The sequence below is a fragment of the Peromyscus californicus genome, unplaced genomic scaffold, assembly GCF_007827085.1.
Source record: "Peromyscus californicus insignis strain IS unplaced genomic scaffold, ASM782708v3 Scaffold_24__1_contigs__length_46423439, whole genome shotgun sequence".
NCBI lineage: Eukaryota > Metazoa > Chordata > Mammalia > Rodentia > Cricetidae > Peromyscus > Peromyscus californicus.
In genome coordinates this window covers 43,745,898-43,768,896 of record NW_026294535.1, presented here as the reverse complement: position 1 = coordinate 43,768,896, position 22,999 = coordinate 43,745,898, and the positions used below count along the sequence as shown (strand labels likewise).

The window sequence follows — 22,999 nt, the reverse complement described above, 5'->3', positions numbered from 1 at the left end:
ATACCCCACCCTCAGATATCAGACACAAGGAGGGAACTCAGATCTCCTTTAGACTGTTTCCTAAGCACACGCTCCTTCTGTGACTGTATGAAAACCTAAAAGTTCTAGGGGAACGACAGTATCTCAGCGTTGGAATCTTAAGTCTGCATGACCCCGGAGGCTGTCCTTTCCACTTGCTTCATAAGGACTGGTGACCTTTCCTAACACAGAAGACACCCACTTGGTATGAAGGCAGTGGAGTGTACTGAACCACGAGGCCTTGCATCTGGCCTCCCATGCTGTTCCTCTGGTTGCTGAGTAGACCCTGGTTCTGAGGCTGCTGGACCCCAAGCATGCCTTGGTAAGCCGTCTGCTGCTGGTTAGGCATCATAGGCTGCAAACCTAAGGATGGGTAAGGCACAGAAGATGTCAGTATGGGTGTTCAGGAGGTCACCCCCACAGCTCTGCCTTTCCTTCTATACTCTTCCCTGGCCTTCCTTAGAAATCTAGGAATTCCTATTCTCCCTCTTCCCCCTCTTAATTCTCCAAATGGGAAGGTACTGCTTTCCTGGCCTCTGTCCTTCAGGGACCTAAGCTCCACACAAACACCCAATCATGAGGAGAAAAGGAGAATGACCCCCCCCACACACACACACACACTTGTGCACCACCGTCTTACACCAGCAGTTCTACTTACCAGGCTGCTGGGATGGCTGAGGCAGCTGTTGACCACGCTGGGGGCTATAGGCCACCGGGTGAGAGAGAGGTCGATATTGCTGGTTGGAATTAGGATACTGTCCAGGGGGGTAGTAAGAAACCTGGATCTTTAGTCAGAGAAACAGATGTGAGAGGTTTCTTTAATCCAGCCATAACATCTGCAAATTACTAAATGCCTCAGGGCTGATAATCAGAAATGTGTAAACGGAGATGCTCTGGGTTCACAATTATGGGGTGACTATGCAAGTAGATTGAGAGCTGTCCAAAGCGTACAGTGGGGTCAGCATCCTTCCGGGTCTGTCTACACTAGAGCAGCAAAGGGACTAAGGCTGAGGAGAGGGGCTGCTTACCTGCTGAGGGGGCTGCATGTAGCCTTGGGGAGGCAGGACTTGCTGACTAGGTGGTGCGTGGCTGGAGGTGGGGTAGTTGGAAGTAGGGAGGGGCTGTCCTGCAGAAGCCATGATGAAGCTAGCTTGCTGAGGATGCTGGGAAATGAGTGGGGGCTGGAACAGAGCTGAGGACGGATCAGCTGCTTCAGTAGAACCTTGGCGGCTCAGGCTCATTTGTCCAAAGGGGTTGCTGAGGTCATCTGCCTGTTGAGAGAGTCAGGGACTCAAGGACTGAAGCTGTGTCAAACCTCATCATGTATTTGGCTTCAATACAGAAAGACAGACAGAGCTGTGTGTGTGCTGGCACACGCTTGCAATCTCAGCACTTGGGAGGCAGAGGCTGGAGGATCATCAGTTCGAGACTAGCTTCAGCTACATACTAAGTTCTGGGCTAGTTGTGGCTACACAGGCATTGTCTCAAATATGTTAACAACTAAAACTGAGAACAGAAAGACAGAAACAGCAATGTTCTACAGCAGTGGTTCTCAGCCTTCCTAACACTGCGACCCTTTAATACAGTTGTTCATGTTACGGTGCCCCAACCGTGAAATTATTTCGTTGCTACTTCGTAACTGTTATTTGCTACTGTTACGAATCACAATGTAAACATCTGTTTTCCGATGGTCTTCTGTGAAGGGGTCAATGGACCCCCAAGGGGTCTCAACCCACGGGCTGAGAAATGCTGCTCGGCAGCATTCCTTATAGCGTCCGGGACAGTCCTGCTTCTGTGCTCTGAGGAGTGACATTTTAAACCGAATAGCTGTGTAAGCCCAAGTTCAGAAGCAGTTCTGTGCACAGAACGGTGACAAGGGCTTCCCTGGTCACAAGTGCTATTAAAGTTACTTCTCAGGAGATGGGGCAGAGAGCACAACTTCTACCTACCTAGAGGAATACAAGACAAACACAAGACTCTGTTTCCTGTGTTCCTCATGCTCCGACCTTGCTGTAGATCCTGTTTTTATACAGCCCTTTGGAAACACCTGTGTGGACTGTGGACAGGAAGGCTCCCGCGCCTCCACAGCCAAGAACGAACGAACTGCGAGCTCACGCCTGCTGCTCGTCTCCGTGCTCCCTTCGGAGGTGATTTCCACCTTTGTTCTCTGACACTAGCCTAGAGTTCTCCCGCCCTTCAAAACCCACTTCCAATTCTCACCTCCGAAAGGAGGCCAGGGAGAGGCTGAACTGGAGGGAAGAACCTGACTGGCGGGGCAGTAATTACCTTCTCTCCCAGCGGTCTTGCCTGCGCACAAGTGATGGTGTGCCATCTCTCACTTGCACATGACACGCTAATTTCTTAGCTCCCTGGTCTGTTTAACTCTGAACAGCAATTCACATACAAACACACATGCACACACATCAGAGTAGTTCTTTTGCAAAAGAAAATACTAGAAGCCAAAAGAAAATGTTGCCCTCTTGTTTCCTTCCATTTTCAGGGAACTGCTGCTGCCTTACTGGTCAGGAATAGATGGCAAGAGGGCAGGACCGCACTTCACTCTGAGTCCATGTTGCAGCCCTTTCGGAATGGAGGCCGAGGGAGGAGGACGGGGTCCGGTGAAAGACAGAGTGTGATCAATGTAAGAAGAAAGAGTAAGGGCTCGCACCACCATCAAGTTATCAACGCTGAGGCAAATCAGAGTTGCAAAGGCTCTGTATTCAGGATGCAAACAACTTATTTTATTTTTAATTTATTTATTTTTGTTATTTTGGAGACAGGATATTCCTCTAGCCCAGGCTGACCTGAAATTCACGATGTAGCCTAGGCTGGCCTTGTACTCAGGGCAATCCTTCTGCCTTACCCTCTTGAGTGCTGAGACTGCAGGTCTGTGCACTACACTCATTTACAAACAAACAATGCAGATGGTGGGCACTGTGCATCCGACACGGTGAGCTGGGTAAGACTTAACATTTAACAACTGGTACCCGAGGCGTCTGCAATGACGGCACGTCAGAGAGAACAACCGTGCAGAACAAACCGGAACACATGCACTCGAGGACACATACAGTGGAGATGAGGGTCTAGCTTAGCTCTATTACTCCGGACACTCAGAGGAGCTCAGCATCCCCTTGTCATAGATTTACTTATCTTTTGGTATGCCGTGATGAGACCATCAGGTCGGAACTATGTTCACCCTGTGCTGGTCCCTCAAGAAACAGCTTTCAACATCTCTTCCAAAAGCACAACATACTTGCAAGACCACCAAAGACTGACCAGACATCCCCACAGACACAGGCCACACAGGGACAAGACAAAAGGGAGAGGAGTTTATACCATGTTGTACTGCTGGGGCGGAGAGACTGGCAGAAGGACTTGGGGACAGGAGCTTGGAGAGAACTGAACAGGCTGCGGAGAGGGCTGCAGGGCCGGGACTGGCTGTGGACCAGCACAGAGGCGTGTGGAAAGGAAGAGAAAAGGATAAAAGGAGAGGCGGAGGGAGAGATGGGGAGGGAAAGGAGGAACAACAAGGTTAATCATAGAAGATATTTCATATGAACCACATGGCCACTGCGCAGGCTTGGCCACAAGCCGGGGATAGCTTGTGGCTTTCACATCGCTAACAGACAAGCAATCTCTCCTATCAGAAGAGACCCAGTGTACTCTCTGCCCCATCAGCCACTCGGACAGTGCAGCTCTTGTGAGTAATCTCAGGACTCTCAGGGCCAAGGTCTGTGACCTGATTCCAAGCAGAACTCTGCTAAATGCCCACTTGAGGGACTCCTGTGTGCTCTGCTGCACTCCTTCTGTAGGAAGGGCCATCCAAGGGCAGTTCTCATCCAGAGACATCTCCCTCTAGAGGGAAGAAGAGGAATAGACACCCACTAGATTCTGGATCCCAGCTACTTCTTTTTTTTTTTTGGTTTTTCGAGACAGGGTTTCTCTGTGTAGCTTTGCGCCTTTCCTGGAACTCACTTGGTAGCCCAGGCTGGCCTCGAACTCACAGAGATCCGCCTGGCTCTGCCTCCCGAGTGCTGGGATTAAAGGCATGCGTCACCACCACCCGGCTTCCAGCTACTTCTTGATCTGTGATGTTCGAGCTCCTTCAGGCTGTGAGGGTAGTATGAAAAACTGCCCTCATGAACAAATGGGGGTAAATTCAGGGTAAAATATAACCAGATTAGCTGTGGTTTCTATCCCTCAATCCCTTCACTAGCCTCAGGCAGGAGAATCTGTTTACTGAGAACATGTGGTGCTCTAAATCAACTAATTATATTTTCTTCATTTCTTCCTCATTTGGATTATCTTATCAATTCTCCAGTCACAGCCCCTGGTGGAGGAGGGAGGAGAGAAGGAGAGGGGTAAGGAAGAAGAGGGAAATAACATTTACTCACTGTTTCATGACAGTCTTACAAAAACATCTAGATAGGATAGCTTGTAATTGGAATTCCAACAATACAAGTAAGGGTCAACCCGGGGACGCAGCTAAGTAGAGTATTTGCCTAGCCATGCAAGGCTCTTGCTTCAACCCTAAGCAACAGTCCCCACCTCCAAAAGTAAGGTTCAGAGAAATTTTTTTTCCATGACAGGGTTTTTCTGTGTAGCCCTGGCTCTACTGGAACTCACAGAGATCCACCTGCTTCTGCCTCCCAAGTGCTGGGATCCAAGGTGTGCATCATGACCACAGTGTGAAAACCCAGGTCTTTAGGACGCATGTTCATACCAGTTTATACTAAGAGTGTGGAGAGAGGTGAAGAAAAGGGGACTGGAGGCCTGAGCAGAGCATCGGACATCTAGATTTTTAAAAAGCTACTGAGAATCCCAAAGGACCCGGAGAGGAATAGTCTGGAAAATAAACTCAGCCCTACTGACAATCCTTGTTTTCTTTCTTTCTTTCTTTTTTTTTTTTTTGGTTTTTCGAGACAGGGTTTCTCTGTGTAGCTTTGCGCCTCTCCTGGAACTCGCTTTGGAGACCAGGCTGGCCTTGAACTCACAGAGATCCGCCTGGCTCTGCCTCCCGAGTGCTGGGATTAAAGGCGTGCGCCACGCCACCACTGCCCGGCCCCAATCCTTGTTTTCTATAAGCCGATGGTATTCCGAATGTAACTGCCGGCCAAGCTGCCAAACATTAGGTACAAATGCTGCCGGTTCCTATATACGTTTTCTGTTATCCTCACCTTCCTGGGAGAGGTTTACCTGGGGTCAGGCCTTATGAACAGCCAAGTGGTAAAACAACTCTGTTTTCCACACACTTGTGAGTTTCAAATGGAGACTGAAGCTGGCAGTGGTGGCCCATACCTTAACCCCAGCACTCAGGAGCAGAGGCCGGTGGTCTCTGAGAGTTGGAGGCCAGCCTGGTCTACATAGGGAGTTCCAGGACAGCCAGGGCTACATAATAAAGATTCTGGAGTTGTGGGGTCAGAAGAGAGAGGTGGAAAGGATGGTGCTCTTCTGGTTCCCTTCCAGGACGGGCCACAGGAAAGGAAGGGCCTACTCACTGTTCTTCTTCTTTTTTTTTTTTTTTTAAAGATTTATGTACTTATTTTGTATACAGCATGTATGACCAGAAGAGGGCGCCAGATCTCATTACAGATGGTTGTGAGCCACCATGTGGTTGCTGGGGATTGAACTCAGGACCTCTGGAAGAGCAGTCAGTGCTCTTAACCTCTCATACATCTCTCCAGCCCTCACTGTTCTTCTTTATGTGGGTGGATGCATCGCCCGCATGCATACCTGTGTACCACTCGTGTCCCGAATGCCCATGGAGGCCAGAAGAGAGAGAGTACTTACTCCTCTGGAACCAGAATTGCAGGTGGTTATGAGCCACTCTGTAGATGCTAGGCACTGAATCTGTAAGAACGGCCAGTGAACCATCTCTCCGGGGCCTGCGACTGCCCCGCCCCCCCTTTCCGTTATTCTACTATTATCTTCTCGGACAGTCTCAAACTCCAGAACCAGGACAGCTCTAAGAGAGCACAAGGACATCTGCTGCCACCTACTGGTGACTCTGGGACCCATGAATCGCTCTAGAATGTCTGAGCCCACAGGGTTAAGGGGCTCTTTTTACAACCTTCACTCCAGCCTATCAACTGAACAAAACATGGCCTCACTCCCTGGTGCCACCTGCTTCACTGACGCACGAGATGCAGGTCTGCTCAGAGACAGGAAGCCTCCCAAGAGGGGCCAGAGTGCTGTTCTGTCAGCACAGCCCTGGGCCTGGGCCAGTGTCTCATCCTGGCACCTCCAAGCTTTCTCCAAGGTTTACAACACAGTGGCACGCGTTCCACTTCCTTCTCTCTACATCATTACTTTATCTGGAACCAGACAATAATTACTCCTGTGCAGCTTCTCAGCCCCACAGTGCTGACAGCCGTCAGGACAACAGACAAGGGAAGAGGAAGGAAGGAAGAGAGAGAGGAACAAGGAGGGAGGGCCTCAGGGGTGAGGTCTGAACGAGGGAGAGAACCAGCAGGACTGAGGAGGCCGAGGGAAGGAGAGAGGGCTAGAGAGGCGGTTGAGGAGGGAAACAAATGTTAGATGGTGGTGTAAGTCAGTAGCTACCACACATGCTTCCGGGACACAAACTTACCCAGGTAAGATTCTCTTGGGACTATGTGACCATGATTAACCTCAAGAGTACCATCCTGAGAGAACAGAGACCTCTGTACCAAGCAGTGTGGATCCGACCCCCACCCCACAGCACAACTCATCCACTGAACTGCAGAGTCCAGGAGCGGGGCAGGGCTCGAGGAGAAGACAGGGTTAGAGCCTATCTATCACTCGCTATCAACTCCAGAATATTAGTCCCAAATGGTTCTTCTTCGACCTCTTTATCCCTTAGCCATTCCTGCTGTGGCTTTAGGTGTGGATGGCAGGTAGAAGGAAAAGTCAAAAGATTAAGAGGGAGGAAAGGGAGCCAGACTGTATTACAATACATTTCAGGAAAGAAAAGAACTAAACAATGCTGGGACCTCAGCAAGTGAGATGGACACATACAAACCCAATGGGGGTGGCTGGAGGGAGAAAGTTTACCCATTCACAGGCAGAGCAACGGACCTATACACATGCCATGCCTTAGCAGGGAGCTAAGCTAACGCCAAGATGTAATGGGGGAGACGGTGGGTCATCCTGTGATCCTCCACTTGAGTTTCCAGGGCATGGTTACTAGGTTGGGAACTGACTTTTGCATCTAGAGAGGAGCTATATCTAAGCATATAGCTGGACTGAGCAGGGGAATGAAGGAGCCTGGCAGGTAAAAGATCAACTTAAAATGGTAGCAAAAGAGAATAAACAAATGGGCTTCTGACTACCAGAGAATATTTTAGGACCAAACATGGGGCTCCAGCCATGAAGAGCTGTTTATAAGACAGCAAGTGGCTACTCAGAATATTTTTTATTTTTTATAGGTGGGACAGCTCCAATCAGAATATTCACCTGAGAGAAGACCTTGCTCTTACGCTGATGGCTTTTCTGGTCTGCACAGAAGCACAATGTTTCTCAAACCCTAGTTAACACCAGCATCAACCAGGGCTCCACTGTGCAGCCCTGGCTGTCCTGAACTCACTCTGTAGCCCAGGCTGACCTCGAACTCAGAGATCCACCTGCCTCTGCCCCGAGTGCTGGGGTAAAGAAGATATGGCTCTTGTAATGGCAAGTCAGACAGACAAGTTTTGGGGTCATCACGTCTCTAAGGAAGGCCTTGCTCTGCAGCGCTTGCCAGCCCCAGGCTCACGATGTGGCCTTGGCTATCTCCAGGCTTTGATCCTCCTGTCTCAGCTTCCCAAGTGCTGGAATGACATCACGTGGCATGCCACCTGCTCTGGTCTGATGTCTTACGGATAAGTTGTGGGAACCTGAGTGTTATTCCTGCCCTCAATCAACAAGTAAGTATTTTTTTTTTTTAAAGTTAGTTAAGAAACTCAGTTTCTTAAATCAGTAACAGACACGATTGAGGTTAATTTGTTACAGCAAAGCCTGGCAGCTTGCAACACAGTTATCACATAATGTGCCATGTTGACCTTTCCCCGACTCCACTCCGCAGCCAAAACGCACAGCAAGCTGGACATCGCGGTGCCATGGTTGGGCAGGGTTTTCTTTTGTCTTTACTTATTTATTTATTATTATTTTATTTGTTTTCTATTATCAGCTTGATACAGTGCATATACCCAAGGAATGCTCAATCATACCACAAAGATACATGCTCAACTATGTTCATAGCAGCATTATTCGTAACAGCCAGAACCTGGAAACAACCTAGATGCCCCTCAACTGAAGAATGGATTTTTTTAAATGTGGCACATATACACAATGGAGTACTACTCAGCAGAGAAAAACAATGATACCACGAAATTTGCAGGCAAATGGATGGAACTAGAAAATATCATCCTGAGTGAGGTAACCCAGACCCAGAAGGACAAACATGGTATGTACTCACTCATAAGTGGATACTAGATATAAAGCAAAGGACAATCAGACTGCAACCCAGAGAACCAGAGAGGCTATATGGCAGGGGGGACGCTAGGATGACTGTGGCTTATAATCAGTTTTGGTTTTACTCAATCACTGGACAAGCCTCAGTGAAACATTTCACTATTAGGATAAGGATTTGTACTGTATCAAGCTGATAACAGAAAAAAAAAGTATGTGTTTATGGATCAACATATCCAGTCAGACTACAGGTGGGAAGCCAGGAGCTGTATCTTTTCAAGTTCCATATATAGGCAGAGTGGGCAAAATCACCTTGTTAATTACAGGGGACTTTAAAGGGACAAACTGCTAGGCACACCCCTCTGGGATGGCAGAGGCTGAGGAACCTCTCCTTAACATAACAAGCCCCAGGCAAGCCAGGGCTACAGAGAGACTCTGCTTCATTAAAAAAAAAAAAAAAAAAAAAAAAGAGGAAGAAATATAAGTAGAGTTCTCAGGCTAGCCAAGTGTGACAGCACACACCTGTAACCCCAACACCTGGGAAGTGGAGCCGAGGCTGCCCCCCAGCCTTCCACTTTAAGGCTGATATAGGTAGGCTTCAGGACAGTTGTCTCAACAGAGCAAAGTAACAAAACTTTGGCCAAACATTTAACCTTATTCTTTTCTCCCAACCACTAACAAATAATAAATGGAGGCAGGAGCAGAATACTTCCGAACACTGGCCCTCTCTCTGCCCACAGCACAACAGACATGGCGACCTCACTTCTAGAGCTCCCTGAATCAGAGCACGCGCTCAACACTTCAGTGTGACTCACCTGTGAGATCATGGGATTACTCAGGGGTGGCTGTTGTTGAGGAGTGGGTGGGAGAGCAGGAAGCTGCTGCTGCTGCTGCTGCTGCTGCTGCTGCTGCTGGACAGTACAAGGGAGAAGGCCCCGGACAGACTGGGGTGAGGTGGCCTGGCTGCACACTTCTGGGGCACCTAGTGCCATACCTAAGGCAAAGAGGAGACCCACCCAAAGTTGTAAGTACAAACCACGAATGTAACTGTTGCTGAAGGGCCCAACTGCAGGATTTTATTTTTCCTTGCCTTTTATTACCACTTCCTTCTGCCCATCCCCCGCATTTACCAAAGATCTATGTAAGGGAGTCCACCTCTTAGCAGGTCTCTGCTCCCTAGAGTCAGGAACCACAAGGAATGCCAATGTCTGGTTTGGGACTTGAAGAAAATGTTCTACAGGGAGAGGCAGGCAGTTCTCTGTGAGTCTGAGGCCTGCCTAGTCTACATGGTAAGTTTCAGGACAGTCAGAGCTACATAGAGACCTGTCTCAAAAAAATACAAACACACTCCCCACAAATGTGAAGCTGTTGAGGCATCTCCCTGTCATGCCTAAAATCAATCTGTGTATCATAATGGGATAGCTGAAACTAGGAAGTGACTTTGTTCTTCTCAACTTGTATAATACTACCTCTTATAAAAGCTGATGCAAAAGCAACCTGCTTCTTCAGCATCCACAATCACACCCACAGATATACCTTTACCAACACATTTTTCCCATGTCCAGGTTCTAAGGATTTGCACATCCACATAACACTTTTGTTTGTTTGTTTATATTTTAAGGTATCATTTTTGTTGTTGTTGTTTGAGACAGGGTTTCTCTGTGTAGCCTTGGCTGTCCTGGAACTCACTCTGTAGACCTAGCTGGCCTCCGAACTCACAGAGATCCTCCTGCCTCTGCCTCCCAAGTGCTGGGATTCAAGGTGTGCACCACCACCACCCAGCTGGTGTCACTGTTTTTGATATTTTAATGTATTTATTTTTATTTTATGTGCATTGGTGTTGAGTGCCCTGGAACTGAAGTTACAGACTGCCATGTGGGTGCTGGGAATTGAACCAGGACCTCTGGAAGAGCAGACAGTGCTCTAACCACTGAGCAATCTCTCTAGCCCTCAACACGTTTTTTTAAATAAAGAAAAAAAGTTTGTTCTGGGTCAACATACAACGCACTTTTACTGAATATATATTATATATGGGTATATGGGGAATTATATAACGAAGTAAGGATATAGCCCTTGGCCTTCTGAAAGGCACAAGACTTCCTGATAGGAGATCCACACATAACCAACTATTAAAATCTGAGAAGAGTTAGGCAGTGGTGGCACACGCCTTTAATCCCAGCCTTTGGGAGGCAGAGCCAGGCGGATCTCTGTGAGTTGAGGCCAGCCTGGTCTACAGAGTGAGTTCCAGGACAGCCAGGGCTACACAGAGAGGCCCCATCCCAGAAAATAAATAAATAAATAAAATCTAGTAAGAAAAAAGAATGAACTGGTGACACTGTCCCCAAGGCTGAACGCCAGCAAAGACAGGAAGGAGGAAGCAGCAACTGCTCCGAGGGTCCGGGACGAGGGGAGAGAAGAGGCGCCCTGAGGGATGACTAACGTCTACCTGACGAGAGGAGAAAGCCAACGTCACACTCAAGAAATGCTGGAGACCTGGAGGAGGAGGACAGCTGGAAACGAAACGACAATGGCAAACTAACAACTTATTCTTCTTGAGAAGCTTGAATTTTATCACTGCTGTTTTCTTCTTGAAACAGCTTCTCACTGTGTACTTCTGGCTGGCCTGCACTCACTGTATAAACCAGATTGGCCTTGAACTCACAGAGATCCCCCTGCCTCAGCCTCCCAGGCTGCCACCATGTCCTGCTTTTTGTCTAAGTGATGTAGAAACATGAACTTTCTATGTGTCTGTGTCCAAGGTCAGCAGAAGGTGCTACTTTTCAGGAACCACTCACCTTGCTTTATGGATTTGTCAGCTCAGCTAGGCTGGTTGGTCAGTGAGCCTGGGAAGTCCTCCTGCCTCTGCCTTCCCAGTGCTGGGACTCTAAGCGTACACTTTCACGCTTGGCTTTTTTGTTTGTTACGTTTGTTTTTCGAGTCAGGGTTTCTCTGTGTAGCTCTGGCTGTCCTGGAACTTGCTATGCAGACCAGGCTGGCCTCGAACTCACAGAGATCCACCTGCCTCTGCCTCCCGAGTGCTGGGATTAAAGGTGTGCGCCACCACTGCCCGGCTAATATGAACATTTTTAAGTAGGAACTGAAGTGAGCAGACCTGTATTTTAGATTAGTACATTTACTCTGAAAATGGCTGAGAGCTAACACCATGATTTAATAAAACGCAGGCCTAGTTAAAGGCAGAGGCGGTAGCATTAGACAGGGGTGAATAAAGAGGACAGGAGAGGTCTGAGGGCAGGCAGCTTCACCACTACTCCTGTCTACTCAAGACAAGGCCTAGAGATCTTTGTGGATTCAAGAAATGCTTTCTAAGGGGTAAGTATGGTGAGGTCCAGGTCAACTGCACATGGAGAGCTGGACAGTCCTCTGCTAAGACCGTAGCAGGAACGTGAGGTTCCACTTCTTCCTAGTGACTAACTCCCTGCTAAGGCAGCAGTAGCAGGACGGTTCTAAATTCTGCCCTGTGGCTACTACCAATTAGTTATGAACAGTTAACTTTACTATACTCTCATGGGGCACAGAATGAAAGCACCTGTCACTGATATCCTACCATGTAACCTTGCCCTGAGCCAAAGATCTAGCTCAGTTGAGAACACAAAATAACCAAACCCCAACTAGCCTTTCCTCCCCGCTTCCTAAAACAGAACAGAAGATCAATGAGGCAGCTAGATTTCAGAACGGGTAACGGATCCACGAGACCAGCTTTCTCGTCTGCCATGCTGTCGTTTCCAGGAAACCACCCCGGACCCGGCGTGTTGTCCGCCGTGACGCCGCAGTACCTGGCCTGGGGGTCCTCCCTGCGCTGCCGCCTTTGCTGCTGTCACCTCGGGTGAGGATGGAGACTCCACTGAAGCTGCTGGCTTTGGTGACAGGAGGGCGCATGCTGCGGACGGAGCCGTCGGAGTCCGTGCTGCTCCAAGGCCGTGGCTCCAGGGATTTGAGTTCGCTGTCTGTGCTGCTCTGTCGGCTGCTTGAGGTGCGGCTCAGCCCTTCACGGTTCCCCCTGCAGAAACCACAGTGGTCAGAGCACCCCCACCCCCCACTTCAGCACAAGAGCCGAGAGAGAGAGTTCATTTTTATTCTTTCGCTAACAAAGAAGTGTGGACACTGACTTCTTGTTAGTTGGTGGCCAACTAAGATTTCACCGAGCAGACAGAACAAGGCCCAGCACAGTAACAAAGAGCACAGAGGCAAATCTGGAAGACAGCGCACTGAAAGCTAATTCAACACGGTGGATCCAAAGCAGATGGGAACCACACATACGATACTGAGACTGACAGTGGTCTCTTTCCCACACCTGCAGGGATCTCATACATGCAAGGAACAGAGAGCAACAGAAGGTAGCAGCGACTTCTGGGACTCCTACAAGTTACTCTTGGTCGAAGGTAGGAGTAGCCAGGGATACGGGTCAATCTCACAAAGATCTCCCACACAGCATGCACCTGAGCCAGCAGAGGTACTGCGTATGAATATCTTTCCAGGGGTTGGAAGATGACAGTGAACAGTCTGACTGTTCCAAGTTGTTTCCTGAAGTTCCATGTTGGTATCTGAGGACAAGATTCCACAGCCACTGAGGACTGAAGTCTTCAGGAAGATCAAATACATGCTTGGGACTTGGTAGAAAGGGGCAGAGGCTTGACTGTGCCTAACTGTATAATCTCACTACCCCAGGGAAGGCACAAAGCTACGAAGAAAGGAAGTCATCTGTTCTTATTGCTCTACAATGTTAGGCTTATCCTGGTATTAAAAGCATTGCCTGTGATTAGAAACAGCAGTATGCCACAAGATAGCCATTGTTTGCCTGAAAACTTTTATCTTAAAAAAATTATTTATTTAAACATGTATGTTTTCCTCGTATAAATGTATGTGTACCATGTGTGTGCCTGGTGTCCAGAAGGCCTGAAGAGGACATCAGATTCCCTGGAACTGGAGTTATGTTTGGTCATGTGCAGTGGTGCAGGTGTTAGAAACTGAATCCAGGTCCTCTGCTCTTAACTGCTAAGCCATCTCTCCAGCCCCTAAAGATTTATTTTTTTGTGTGTGTGTGTCTGTGTCTCTATGTGTGCATACAGACCTGAGCAAAGGGCACGTGTCCACAAGTGTATAGATGCCCAAGGAGAACAGAAGAGAGAGGATCCCTTGGAACAGGCAGTTGTAAACCAATAGGTCCAGGTCCTGGGAATCACAACTCTGGTCCTCTGGAAGAACATCTCTCCAGCCCCAGTTTTGCTCTTTTGTGTTATAAGGTAGGGGTGTGTGTGTGTGTGTGTGTGTGCGTGTGCGCGCAGGACATGTGTGTGAAGGGCAGAAGTAGACATTGGGTGTCTTTCTACAATGTTTTCATTATTACATTTTATTCATTTATTTTGTGTGCATGGATGTATGTAGGTCAGAGGACAACTTGCAGGTGTGGTTCTCTTCTTCCACCACATGGAGCCCAGGGATCAAACTCAAGTTGTCAGCCTTGGTGGCTGAGTCATCTCACCAAAAACATTCACCTTATTATTTTATTTCTTTCTTGAGACAGTGGCTCTCACTGAACCAGTTAGGCTGCTGGCTAATGAACTCCACTGCCACGCCCAGGAGAGGGGTTACAGATGTGCTACCATGCCCACCCACTTCTTCCATACGGTCTCCATGAGTGCACAGAAAAACTTTACAGCCCTTCTACTGAGCACCCACTGCTTCTTACTAAAAGCGAGAGTCCGCAAATTCCCTTCCTTCACATTCATCTAACAACTACTACCTACTGGGACCGAATGTCAACAACAACAAAGACTTTGGTATGTATATATTGGTGAATAATTTGGCAAAAACCATAGCAGTTTGGGTTCCCTTCTTTTTAAGCATTATCCCACCAAAATCAAATAGAAAGTGTTATCCCTTTGCCTCAGTTACTGTGAGAGAACTAGCTTTCTTCCTTCCTTTCCTTTCCTTTCTCTTTCCCTCCCTCCCTTCCTCTTCTCCCTCATACAGGACCCATCATCCTGCCTAGGCTGGCATGGAACTTGCAATGGTAGCCCAGGCTGGCCTGAAACTTGAAATTCTATTGTCTCTGCCTCACAAGTGCTGGTACTGCAGGTATGTGCCATGAATGGCTTATGGTCACTTTTTTAGTTTCTATTAACCATGCCACCCATGGAGAGCTAAGAACACACCAGCACAACACGCCAACTCTTCTTTCCTACCCTAAGTATATATAATCTCAAGCTTCTCTCTAGATAGTTAGAATAAGGGATCATAACAGATTTCTGTTTTCTTCAAAACTTAACCTTTTTTCTTCAGACACCAAGAACAAATAGGGAAACAAACATCAATCAGAGATTGTTCAAAACCAAAACCAGGCTTGAAGCAAGTCAGTAGCTCTGACTCAGCCAGGATATTCAAGACGCAACAACAATGTGTGTCTGTGGGTTAACAGCAGTGCTAATGGATGAGGCTGCTCAGTAGACACTGGAGCCTGGATTCTGTTTGCCCTACCCAGCTGAAACATTCTATTACATATCAGGGTAACCCCGTCGTTTGCGCTCTCTTGAGGTAGACAGCAAATAAGTTATGGTACTTCTCTACCTAACCAGCTTCTCCAAGGCAGATACAATCATATGCTCAAAATGTGGACTGTCTGTTAATTTAATAAAGTATTCCCTTGAGAGAGAATCTAGAGAGAAAACAGATCAGTTTCCTTCTCTATAAATAATCATCTCACTAAAAATATGGCAATTTGGGAGAGCCACTTAAATTCAATTCTGAGGAATGGATTGGGTTGTCTGCATGTTAGAGAGATGGGAGAGAGATAAAGAACACTCACACATCATGTTCTTAATAAAATCAGAACCAATTTAGGCTAACTCAGCCTAACCTCTGTCATTATTTCAAGATGGGGTGTATGTAGCCCAAGCAAGCCTCAAACCTGCTATAGAGCCAAGGATGACCTTGAACTTTTGACCTCTTGTCTCTACCTCCTCGGTGCTGGGATTAAGGTGTAAGGTGTGCACCACTATGCTCACTCTCACACTGTGCTGGCCGCGGACCCAGTCCTCTGTATCCTGGGTGAGCTCTCTATCAGCTGGACCATATTACCAGCACTTAACCGAGGCTTAAAAAAAATGCTGGGCTGGAGAGATGACTCAGAGGTTAAGAGCACTGGATGCTCTTCCAAAGGTCCTGAGTTCAAGTCCCAGCAACCACATGGTGGCTCACAACCATCTACAATGAGATCTGGTGCCCTCTGCTGGTCTGTAGGCAAAACACTCACTGCATTCATGATAAATAAATAAATCTTTTAAAAAATGCTCTGTTCTTAAACCTGTGTGTCTTCTTCTAACTTATTTATTCATTTATATGAGGCAGGGTCTCACTGTAGCCCTGGCTGTCCAAAACTTGCTATGTATTCCATGTTGGACCTTGAACTCATAAAGATTCTCCTGACTCTTCCTCCTCCAAAGTGCTGGGATCAAAAGTGTGTGCTATTGCACCTGGTTGTTTACTTTTAAAAAGTTTTATTTTTATTTTGAATTAGGTGACTATGTGGATGTCAGTAGGGGGGGCTATGTGCATGCAATGCAGGTGCCCATGGAGGCCAGAAAACGGTGTCAGATTCCCACATTGCTAGAATTACAGGCAGTTGTGAGCCACCTGATATGAGTGCGAGGGACTGAACTCGGAGTTCTCTGCAAGATCGGTACATGCTCTTAACTGCTGAGCCATTTCTTTGGCCCCTTTTTGTTCATTTTTTTTCACATTTATTGATTTGCATGTGTATGTAAATGTCAGAGGACAACCCACAGGAGCTGATTTTCTCCTTCTGCCATGGGAATCCTGGGGGCTAAACTCCAGCCATCAAGGCTGGCAGCAGGGGCACGTATCTGCTGAGTCAGCTCACTGGTCTTCACCTAGGTCTTTAATCAAAACTCAGTTTGATTTTTCAGCTTGCAAAAAGATCTGGAGAGGTGAGGTCTGCACCTGCTCACCAGCTTCTCCAGCTATTATCTGCACAGTTGGATGCAGCCTGATGCTCACAGGAGAGCACCGTTCTTAGCAGTGAATGGGAATGAGGCTTCAAACAGAACACAGGTTTGAGAGGAGGAAGAGATGTTAGTAAAGAGCTGGTGTAGGACAAGAAAAAGAGCTGGACAAAAATCAGCCTCAGTTCTGACACATACAGCCAAGTAAACCAAGGCTGGGGATGTTGTCACTATGCATTTGTTTCCTTGATTGAGAGCGGAACCAGGTAAGATACATTTTGGCAACTACAAAGCATGTTCATACACAGAAGTGAGTTAAAACTACTTATGATAGGTACTCTAGGGTGATTACGACTGCAAAATGCTACTATCAGCAGAATTTTCGTTCTTTTAAATGTGAGAACTTCACGAATCTTTGGTACCATCAACAATGTGAAGCGCACTCTGCCTCTGGTTTTCAGATGGACCTCAGGGTGGCACCGTCCAGAAATAAAAAAGATCAGAGGGGCAGGAGAGGTGCTCAGTGGTTAAGACAACTGGCTGCTCTCCCAGAGGACCTGGGTTTGATTCCCAGGACTCACACGGGACGGGTCAGGGACGGACGGACAGACACACACACACACACACACACACACACACACACACACACACACACACACACGACTCACAACTGTCTGTAACTTTTTTTTCCGGGGAATCTGATGCCCTCTTCTGGCCTCTGTGGGCACTGCATGTATGTGGTGCATAGACACATGCACGCAAAATATCCATACATAAATCTTAAAAAAAAGTTTAAAAATATGGAAATTATTTTTCTTATATAGGTATGTGTAGCCGAAGGTAGGGTCACAGGAATGTGGAATGTGGAATTGGAGAGAAGTCCCCCTCAAGGTTCAGTGATAGCTTCTCTGTTGAAGATATAATAAACGTGTGTGTGTGTGTGTGTGTGTGTGTGTGTGTGTGTGTGTGTGTGTGTGTGTGTCTTTGTGTGCATCCAGTCCCGTGGAGATGGAGTTATGAAGTGCTTGTGACCCACCTGCTGTGAGGGCTGGGAAATGGCTTCAAGTCTTCTCTAAGAATGCACCCTGGCAACCACTGGGCATCTCAGTTTAACTAGCTTTAGGAAGACCAATAAGGAGACGACAACAAAAGCCTTAGAAATGAGACCTATAGCCAGGCAGTGGTGGCGCACGCCTTTAATCCCAGCACTCGGGAGGCAGAGCCAGGTGGATCTCTCTGAGTTCAAGGCCAGCTTGGGCTACAGAGTGAGTTCCAGGACAGGCTTCAAAGCTACACAGAGAAACCCTGTCTCGAAAAAACAAAACAAAACAAAAAAAACAAACAAACAAAAACCAAAACAAAAGAAAAAAAAAAAGAAATGAAACCTGTATTTTGAGTTTCCTAGGACATTTAGGATTTAAAAAATGGGAAAACCCTTTGGAAAGAGTACTGAATTACAGGGTTAGATATCTATCTTTTCTGAGGTCATCTTCTACGTTATACTATCTCAAAGAGAAAACTACATAGAGAGACAGAGAGACACTCACATATGTATTTGTGTATGTGCATATATTATCTTTCCTGGAGATAAAAAAATATTCCATGTTCTAGGTTCAGATATCAGCTGTCCACACCTTTCCACAGATGAGCAAAGGCAGTCAGCAGATAACCATCCTTTTACCTTACAATAAGTGTATGTTTGAATCTTTTAAAAATGCCCAACCCCAGCCAATTTGTGGGAGGAAATAGTCCCTACCTGTCTCAGACACAACTACTTGTTCCCCAACATCATCTACTCAGGACTAAATGAAGTGACAACAATAAAGTCACTGAGAGGGAGTCTTGTCTTTCCCCAAAAGGGAAAAAGAAATCCAGTGTAGCAAAATTCACAAATTTAATTATTCTACAAGCAGCCATGCATGGAGCAAAACCACTCACTCCACTGAAAAGATTACAGCAAAACAAAATTAAAAGTAAAAAGGAGAGATATAGATCACACACAGGTACCTAAAAATCTGCCTTCTCTTGTGAGAACTAGAAGAAAAGGCTTCTTTGGAGAGTCTGTTGGTTAACATCAAAACAAAACAAAAATAGTATCATTATAGGATTACATTAACCTCACTGATAAAGCTGAATGATAAGAGAGAACATGTAAATGGTACTAACCTGACATCACTTAGATATCCGTTCTGGCCAGTCTAGGTGAGGGAGAAAATGGAAAATAACTCATAAGAAAATAATAAGGTGTAACAGAAAAGGATGTCCATGATGCTATGACTACCCACGGTCTTCACACCAAAGCTCTCACCCCACCAACAGGGGAGAGGGAGCAAGGCCAGGGTAACCCACTGCTTTACCCCAGTCTGACTTCTCACCTTGAATAGGAAAGCACCTGGCAGTTTTAGCCTTTCCACAGTGTTTAAAATGAAGGTTGATAAAGGGAGGATGGAGAGGAGGAAGAGGAAAGCTACAAACCTAATCATCTGCTTTTTTCACCTCTACATTTAGTGAACTGACTGTAATATTGACGCACTGTACTGTAAGCATGTTCAAAGGAAGGGAGGCTTGAAAAGGAAGCTTCATTTTTTGGAAGTTAATCTCAGTGGCTGTTCTCTTTCTGCCCTTTACATTTGCCCAAACGAAAGGTGCTCTGACTTGAGCCCCATTATGGGTGAGATATTGGGGACGCAGATTCTGTTTGGAGTCTAGAAACAAACGAGGACATCCAAGTCTGAAGCAGCCCACCGGGACCCCATTTTCTGACAAAGCCACTGAGCTGAACGAAGTGAGCAATGCAGTGGACTCCCCAACCTCAGAAAAAGGCACCGAGAGCATCCAGTGTTGAGCATGGTGGTGCTCTGCACAGAGCAGAGGCTCCACTGGGCAGCTTTCCCAAGACACAGCTCAGGCTTGAGAGAAGGCCGCTGCCGCCGCAGCATTTCCATCCGAACACCCTTCTTGGCACTTCCCATTCTGGGCCTGCCTCCCTGTCCTTGCTCTACCCTTAATCACTCCCTCTGACGGGCAGGCTCCTCTCCACATGGGATCTTTGGAGGATGGTGGGCTTTGGCCATCTCTCCTCATCTATATCTTCTAAGATTCCCGAGGCCTCTACTCCAAGAGCTAGGAAGTACTGAAACGAAAGTGATAAATCCACAAGGATTTAACAAAGAATACATCTATTAGTAGAGGCTTGAGACTAGAAATCAGGAGGAAAAAGGAGAGAAGAGCTAACTCTGTCTTTATTATGGCTGCAGGCAGGTATGTTCCACTGTGGCTGGTCACTAGCCCCAACGTCCTAAATAAGCTGTCTGTGCTTCCAGATCATAGGACTCTGCAAAGGGCTTGACACAGTGAGGCAGTCACTGTCAGTGAAGCGGAGGAGGAGACAGACAGCTCGGCTGTCACTGCTGGCACTACCTAATCTGAAGACCCAGAGCAGAGCGAGCTCTGTCAAGAGGTAGCTAGCTCCCTTAGGTTATGAACACGGACTCTGGAGCCAGACTGTCTAACTAGCAATGTTTAGGAGGTGCTACCAAACCTCTCGGTGTCTTCGTTTCTTTATAAAGTGAGAAAAACGTTTAAAACAATTTCACGGACCTGTTGTGAAGACATGAATTCACCTATATAAAATGCTAAGAATAGTGCCTATAAGCTAGTAAGTACTACACAAGCATTTCTAGTCACAATTTAGGGTCATCCTGGTCATAACCATGGTCTCTCTCCTCTCATTCCACCCACCTGGTGTGCAGGTGATGTACTGAACTCTTTGAGTAGGGATAATTTAGAGGACAGACTTCTGACTCAGAATGGAAGTCTACGTAACAGAAGGTAAGAAGATTGCTTCTTGAATTCTAGGCCAGAAAGCTTGTTGTGTGTCCCTTTCCACTAAGGAGAGACACTATTCTTCTGAGTGAGGTGGAGATGAAAAGACACACACATGTTGTTTGTGTGTGTCTGTGTGTGATATAAAAATGGGAGGGGTGTCTGATGAGAGAAGAAGACAGAGGAGTGGGAGGGGATTAGTGTCCATCCACATGATTTCACTTCCTTTGTTGCTAATCTGACAGTAAGATGTTTTCCTAGCTGGATCCACAGGTTCTGGAGATCTGTTTCTCTGTTGCTCATCTAAACTCTTTCCTGAAATCCTGCTATACACCTCCTAGACTAATAGGCAAAGGTAACCAGACATAGGGGTAACAACTACATTTGATATGGCCCACAGTTCTTAAATTTACCTCAACTGACTGATGCTGCCTTTGAGGCCATGGAACCGCTCCTTTTCTAGGAACAAGGTAAGAAACACAGGAAGAAGGAGACTCCCCACTCAAGTGGTGACTGAGGGGACAGGGTGTCCTGTGCACGGGGAATGTGGGACTGGAGAGGATGATGCTGGAGCAGCACTTTAATAAAGCATTAACACATCCTAAAACAAGCTGGCCAAACAAGATGACTGTCGAATGAACCTGTGTGGATTCTGAGTCTTCTACTTAGAAGCCAAGACGCAGAACAGACAGTGGGCGTCTACAAGGCGAGCTGGAGGAGGCCCGATAGGCAAGACTTGGGGCCCTTTTATCAGCTCTGCCAAAACCATTTCTCTTTCCAGTCTAGTTATAGTTACCAAATTCAGCCACTCCAAGTTTCGGTTCTCTCTGTATACCATACAGCAGAATGTATTCCAAAATACAAATAAAACCTGTAGCTTCCCAATAAGCCACATTCAGGGTTAGAGGTCAAATCTGGGACTGACTGATGTTGGTTAAAAAAAAAAAAAAAAAAAAAGAAAGAAAGAAAGAAAAGAAAATCAACAAAAAGAGCCAACAACATTCACGGCGGTTCATTCCATTCACAGTTCCAAGGTTAGCACTCCGAGCTACGATCTGACAACTCTCAGAAGCTACACTTACCTCTCGGGCAAATATTCTCTCTCGGGCCCTTTGATACTCCTCCTCTCTCTCTTCTATTGACTTGCTCCTCCTTCCATCCTGCAATGGAACTCTGATCTAGATCGGTGAGCAGAATTAAGCTAGTTAAGTTCCCCTCGTACTGCAAGCTCACTGCACACCAGCAAGAAGAGAAACCGGGAAAGTTTATAGTTGCCGTCAAAAAATGGAAAACAAAGAAATGAAATTTCCAGTCCTGGACAGGTTTCACTGGGTACATCTGACCATGCAGTTTGGAGATCAGCTTTTCTGGATGGGAAAGGACTTGCCATCCCCCCAGCCCCCAAATATCAAGAACAGCAGCTCTTTGTAAGGGTTGGGTTGCTTCCCTGGAGTAATCAGGTTCTGTGCAGTCAGTAAAGATAAGAAAACAGCCCTGGGAAAGCCAACAACAGATCTTTAGAGGGCAAGCAAGGGGAAGAAGGAAGCTGACAAGGGCAGAGGAGGAAGTGTCTGGCAGAGCTGGAGGTGGAGGAGGCGGTCCACAGAACTAGCCCTCCACAGGATCCCTTCTTCTGGCACTAGTACCATGTCCTCGAAACCCGAGTCAGACATGGCTCAGCAAGAGGGTCTCTCTCGGACATCACCTCAGGGGTGAAGCTAAACTCCAAGACTAAGCCTTTTTCTCACCTTAATTAGAGCAACGGAAGGAGCTGAGGAGACAAATTACAGAAATAAAGAACAGAGAGAACAGAGCGACACAGAAAAGAACAGCACAGAAAGAAATGAGTAGAAAGGAACAGGGGCATGAGTACAGTGAAGAGAGAGGAAGACAGAGAGGGAAGAAGGGATGGAGGACACAGAACTTATGTTCTCTGACTGACAGAGAGGTGACCAATAGGATGTCTCATGGGCAGATGACCTCACTTCCCATCACTGCTTTTCCTCTTGAACTGCTATTGTGAATGCTGTCCTGGGAGGGTGTGACAGAGACCCCTTCACTACAGTGACTGCAAGGTGTTCTGAGAGGGAAGGCACTGGGCCAACGTCATCACGCCACAGACAACCCCGACCTGCAGTCAGATGTGAAGCACTACAGAACCCACTGCTCTAGGCTAATCCTCTATCTTAATTACCAGTTTCCAAAGGCAACCCAAGACTTCAGGAGTCTTGACTGATTAGCGAGAGTCCTCCCCATTCTTCAGCGTCTATATCGTACTAAGCATCTTTCATCAGTTCTTCTAGTACAAGACGACAGAGGCCCTCAACAGCCGCTCGGCCTCTAGCACTGATAAGCCAATGGCGAGGTAGAAAGCATAAGGGGGTGTCAAGGTGAACCCCAGCTCTTCTGACTCGCAGTACAGTGACTTTAGGCAAGTAACATAACATCTCAGAGACTCAGGGTTTTTATGTGTAAAGTGGGGTTAACAACCCCATTTACACTGGGTTGTGGAAAGGATCAAAAGAGACAGCATATATATGTTTAAAGCAAAGCCCAGCTCAGGGAAAAACCAGCGATACTACGTTTTTCACTGATACCACAGCAGAAAGCACACAGAATCTACCCTGCTCGGGACCAAGCTTGAAGCTGTGAGATGGAAAAGTTCACAACAGAACCGATCACCTTCCACTCTGACGTGCCTCTAGGCCTGAACACTCCCTGATCCATGGAAAGGGGCTTTGGGAAAATGT

At 47.0% G+C, this 22,999-nt stretch overlaps 1 protein-coding gene across 18 annotated transcripts in view; it reads right to left on the bottom strand.

Annotated features, from left to right (window-relative positions):
• Positions 1-22,999, bottom strand: part of R3hdm2 (R3H domain containing 2) — a 125,161-nt gene that overhangs the window by 11,917 nt on the left and 90,245 nt on the right. For 10 of the 18 annotated variants that reach the window (XM_052753577.1, XM_052753585.1, XM_052753579.1 and 7 more), the window contains 9 exons: positions 21,332-21,427; positions 18,591-18,622; positions 18,432-18,485; positions 12,240-12,463; positions 9,261-9,439; positions 3,355-3,456; positions 1,047-1,289; positions 677-803; positions 221-381 (listed from right to left, as the gene is read on the bottom strand). In XM_052753577.1, coding sequence (XP_052609537.1) covers positions 221-381; positions 677-803; positions 1,047-1,289; positions 3,355-3,456; positions 9,261-9,439; positions 12,240-12,463; positions 18,432-18,485; positions 18,591-18,622; positions 21,332-21,427 — 1,218 coding nt within the window. The remainder of the gene's footprint in view (positions 1-220; positions 382-676; positions 804-1,046; positions 1,290-3,354; positions 3,457-9,260; positions 9,440-12,239; positions 12,464-18,431; positions 18,486-18,590; positions 18,623-21,331; positions 21,428-22,999) is intronic. The other 8 variants (XM_052753586.1, XM_052753589.1, XM_052753587.1 and 5 more) reach the window with 8 other exon arrangements.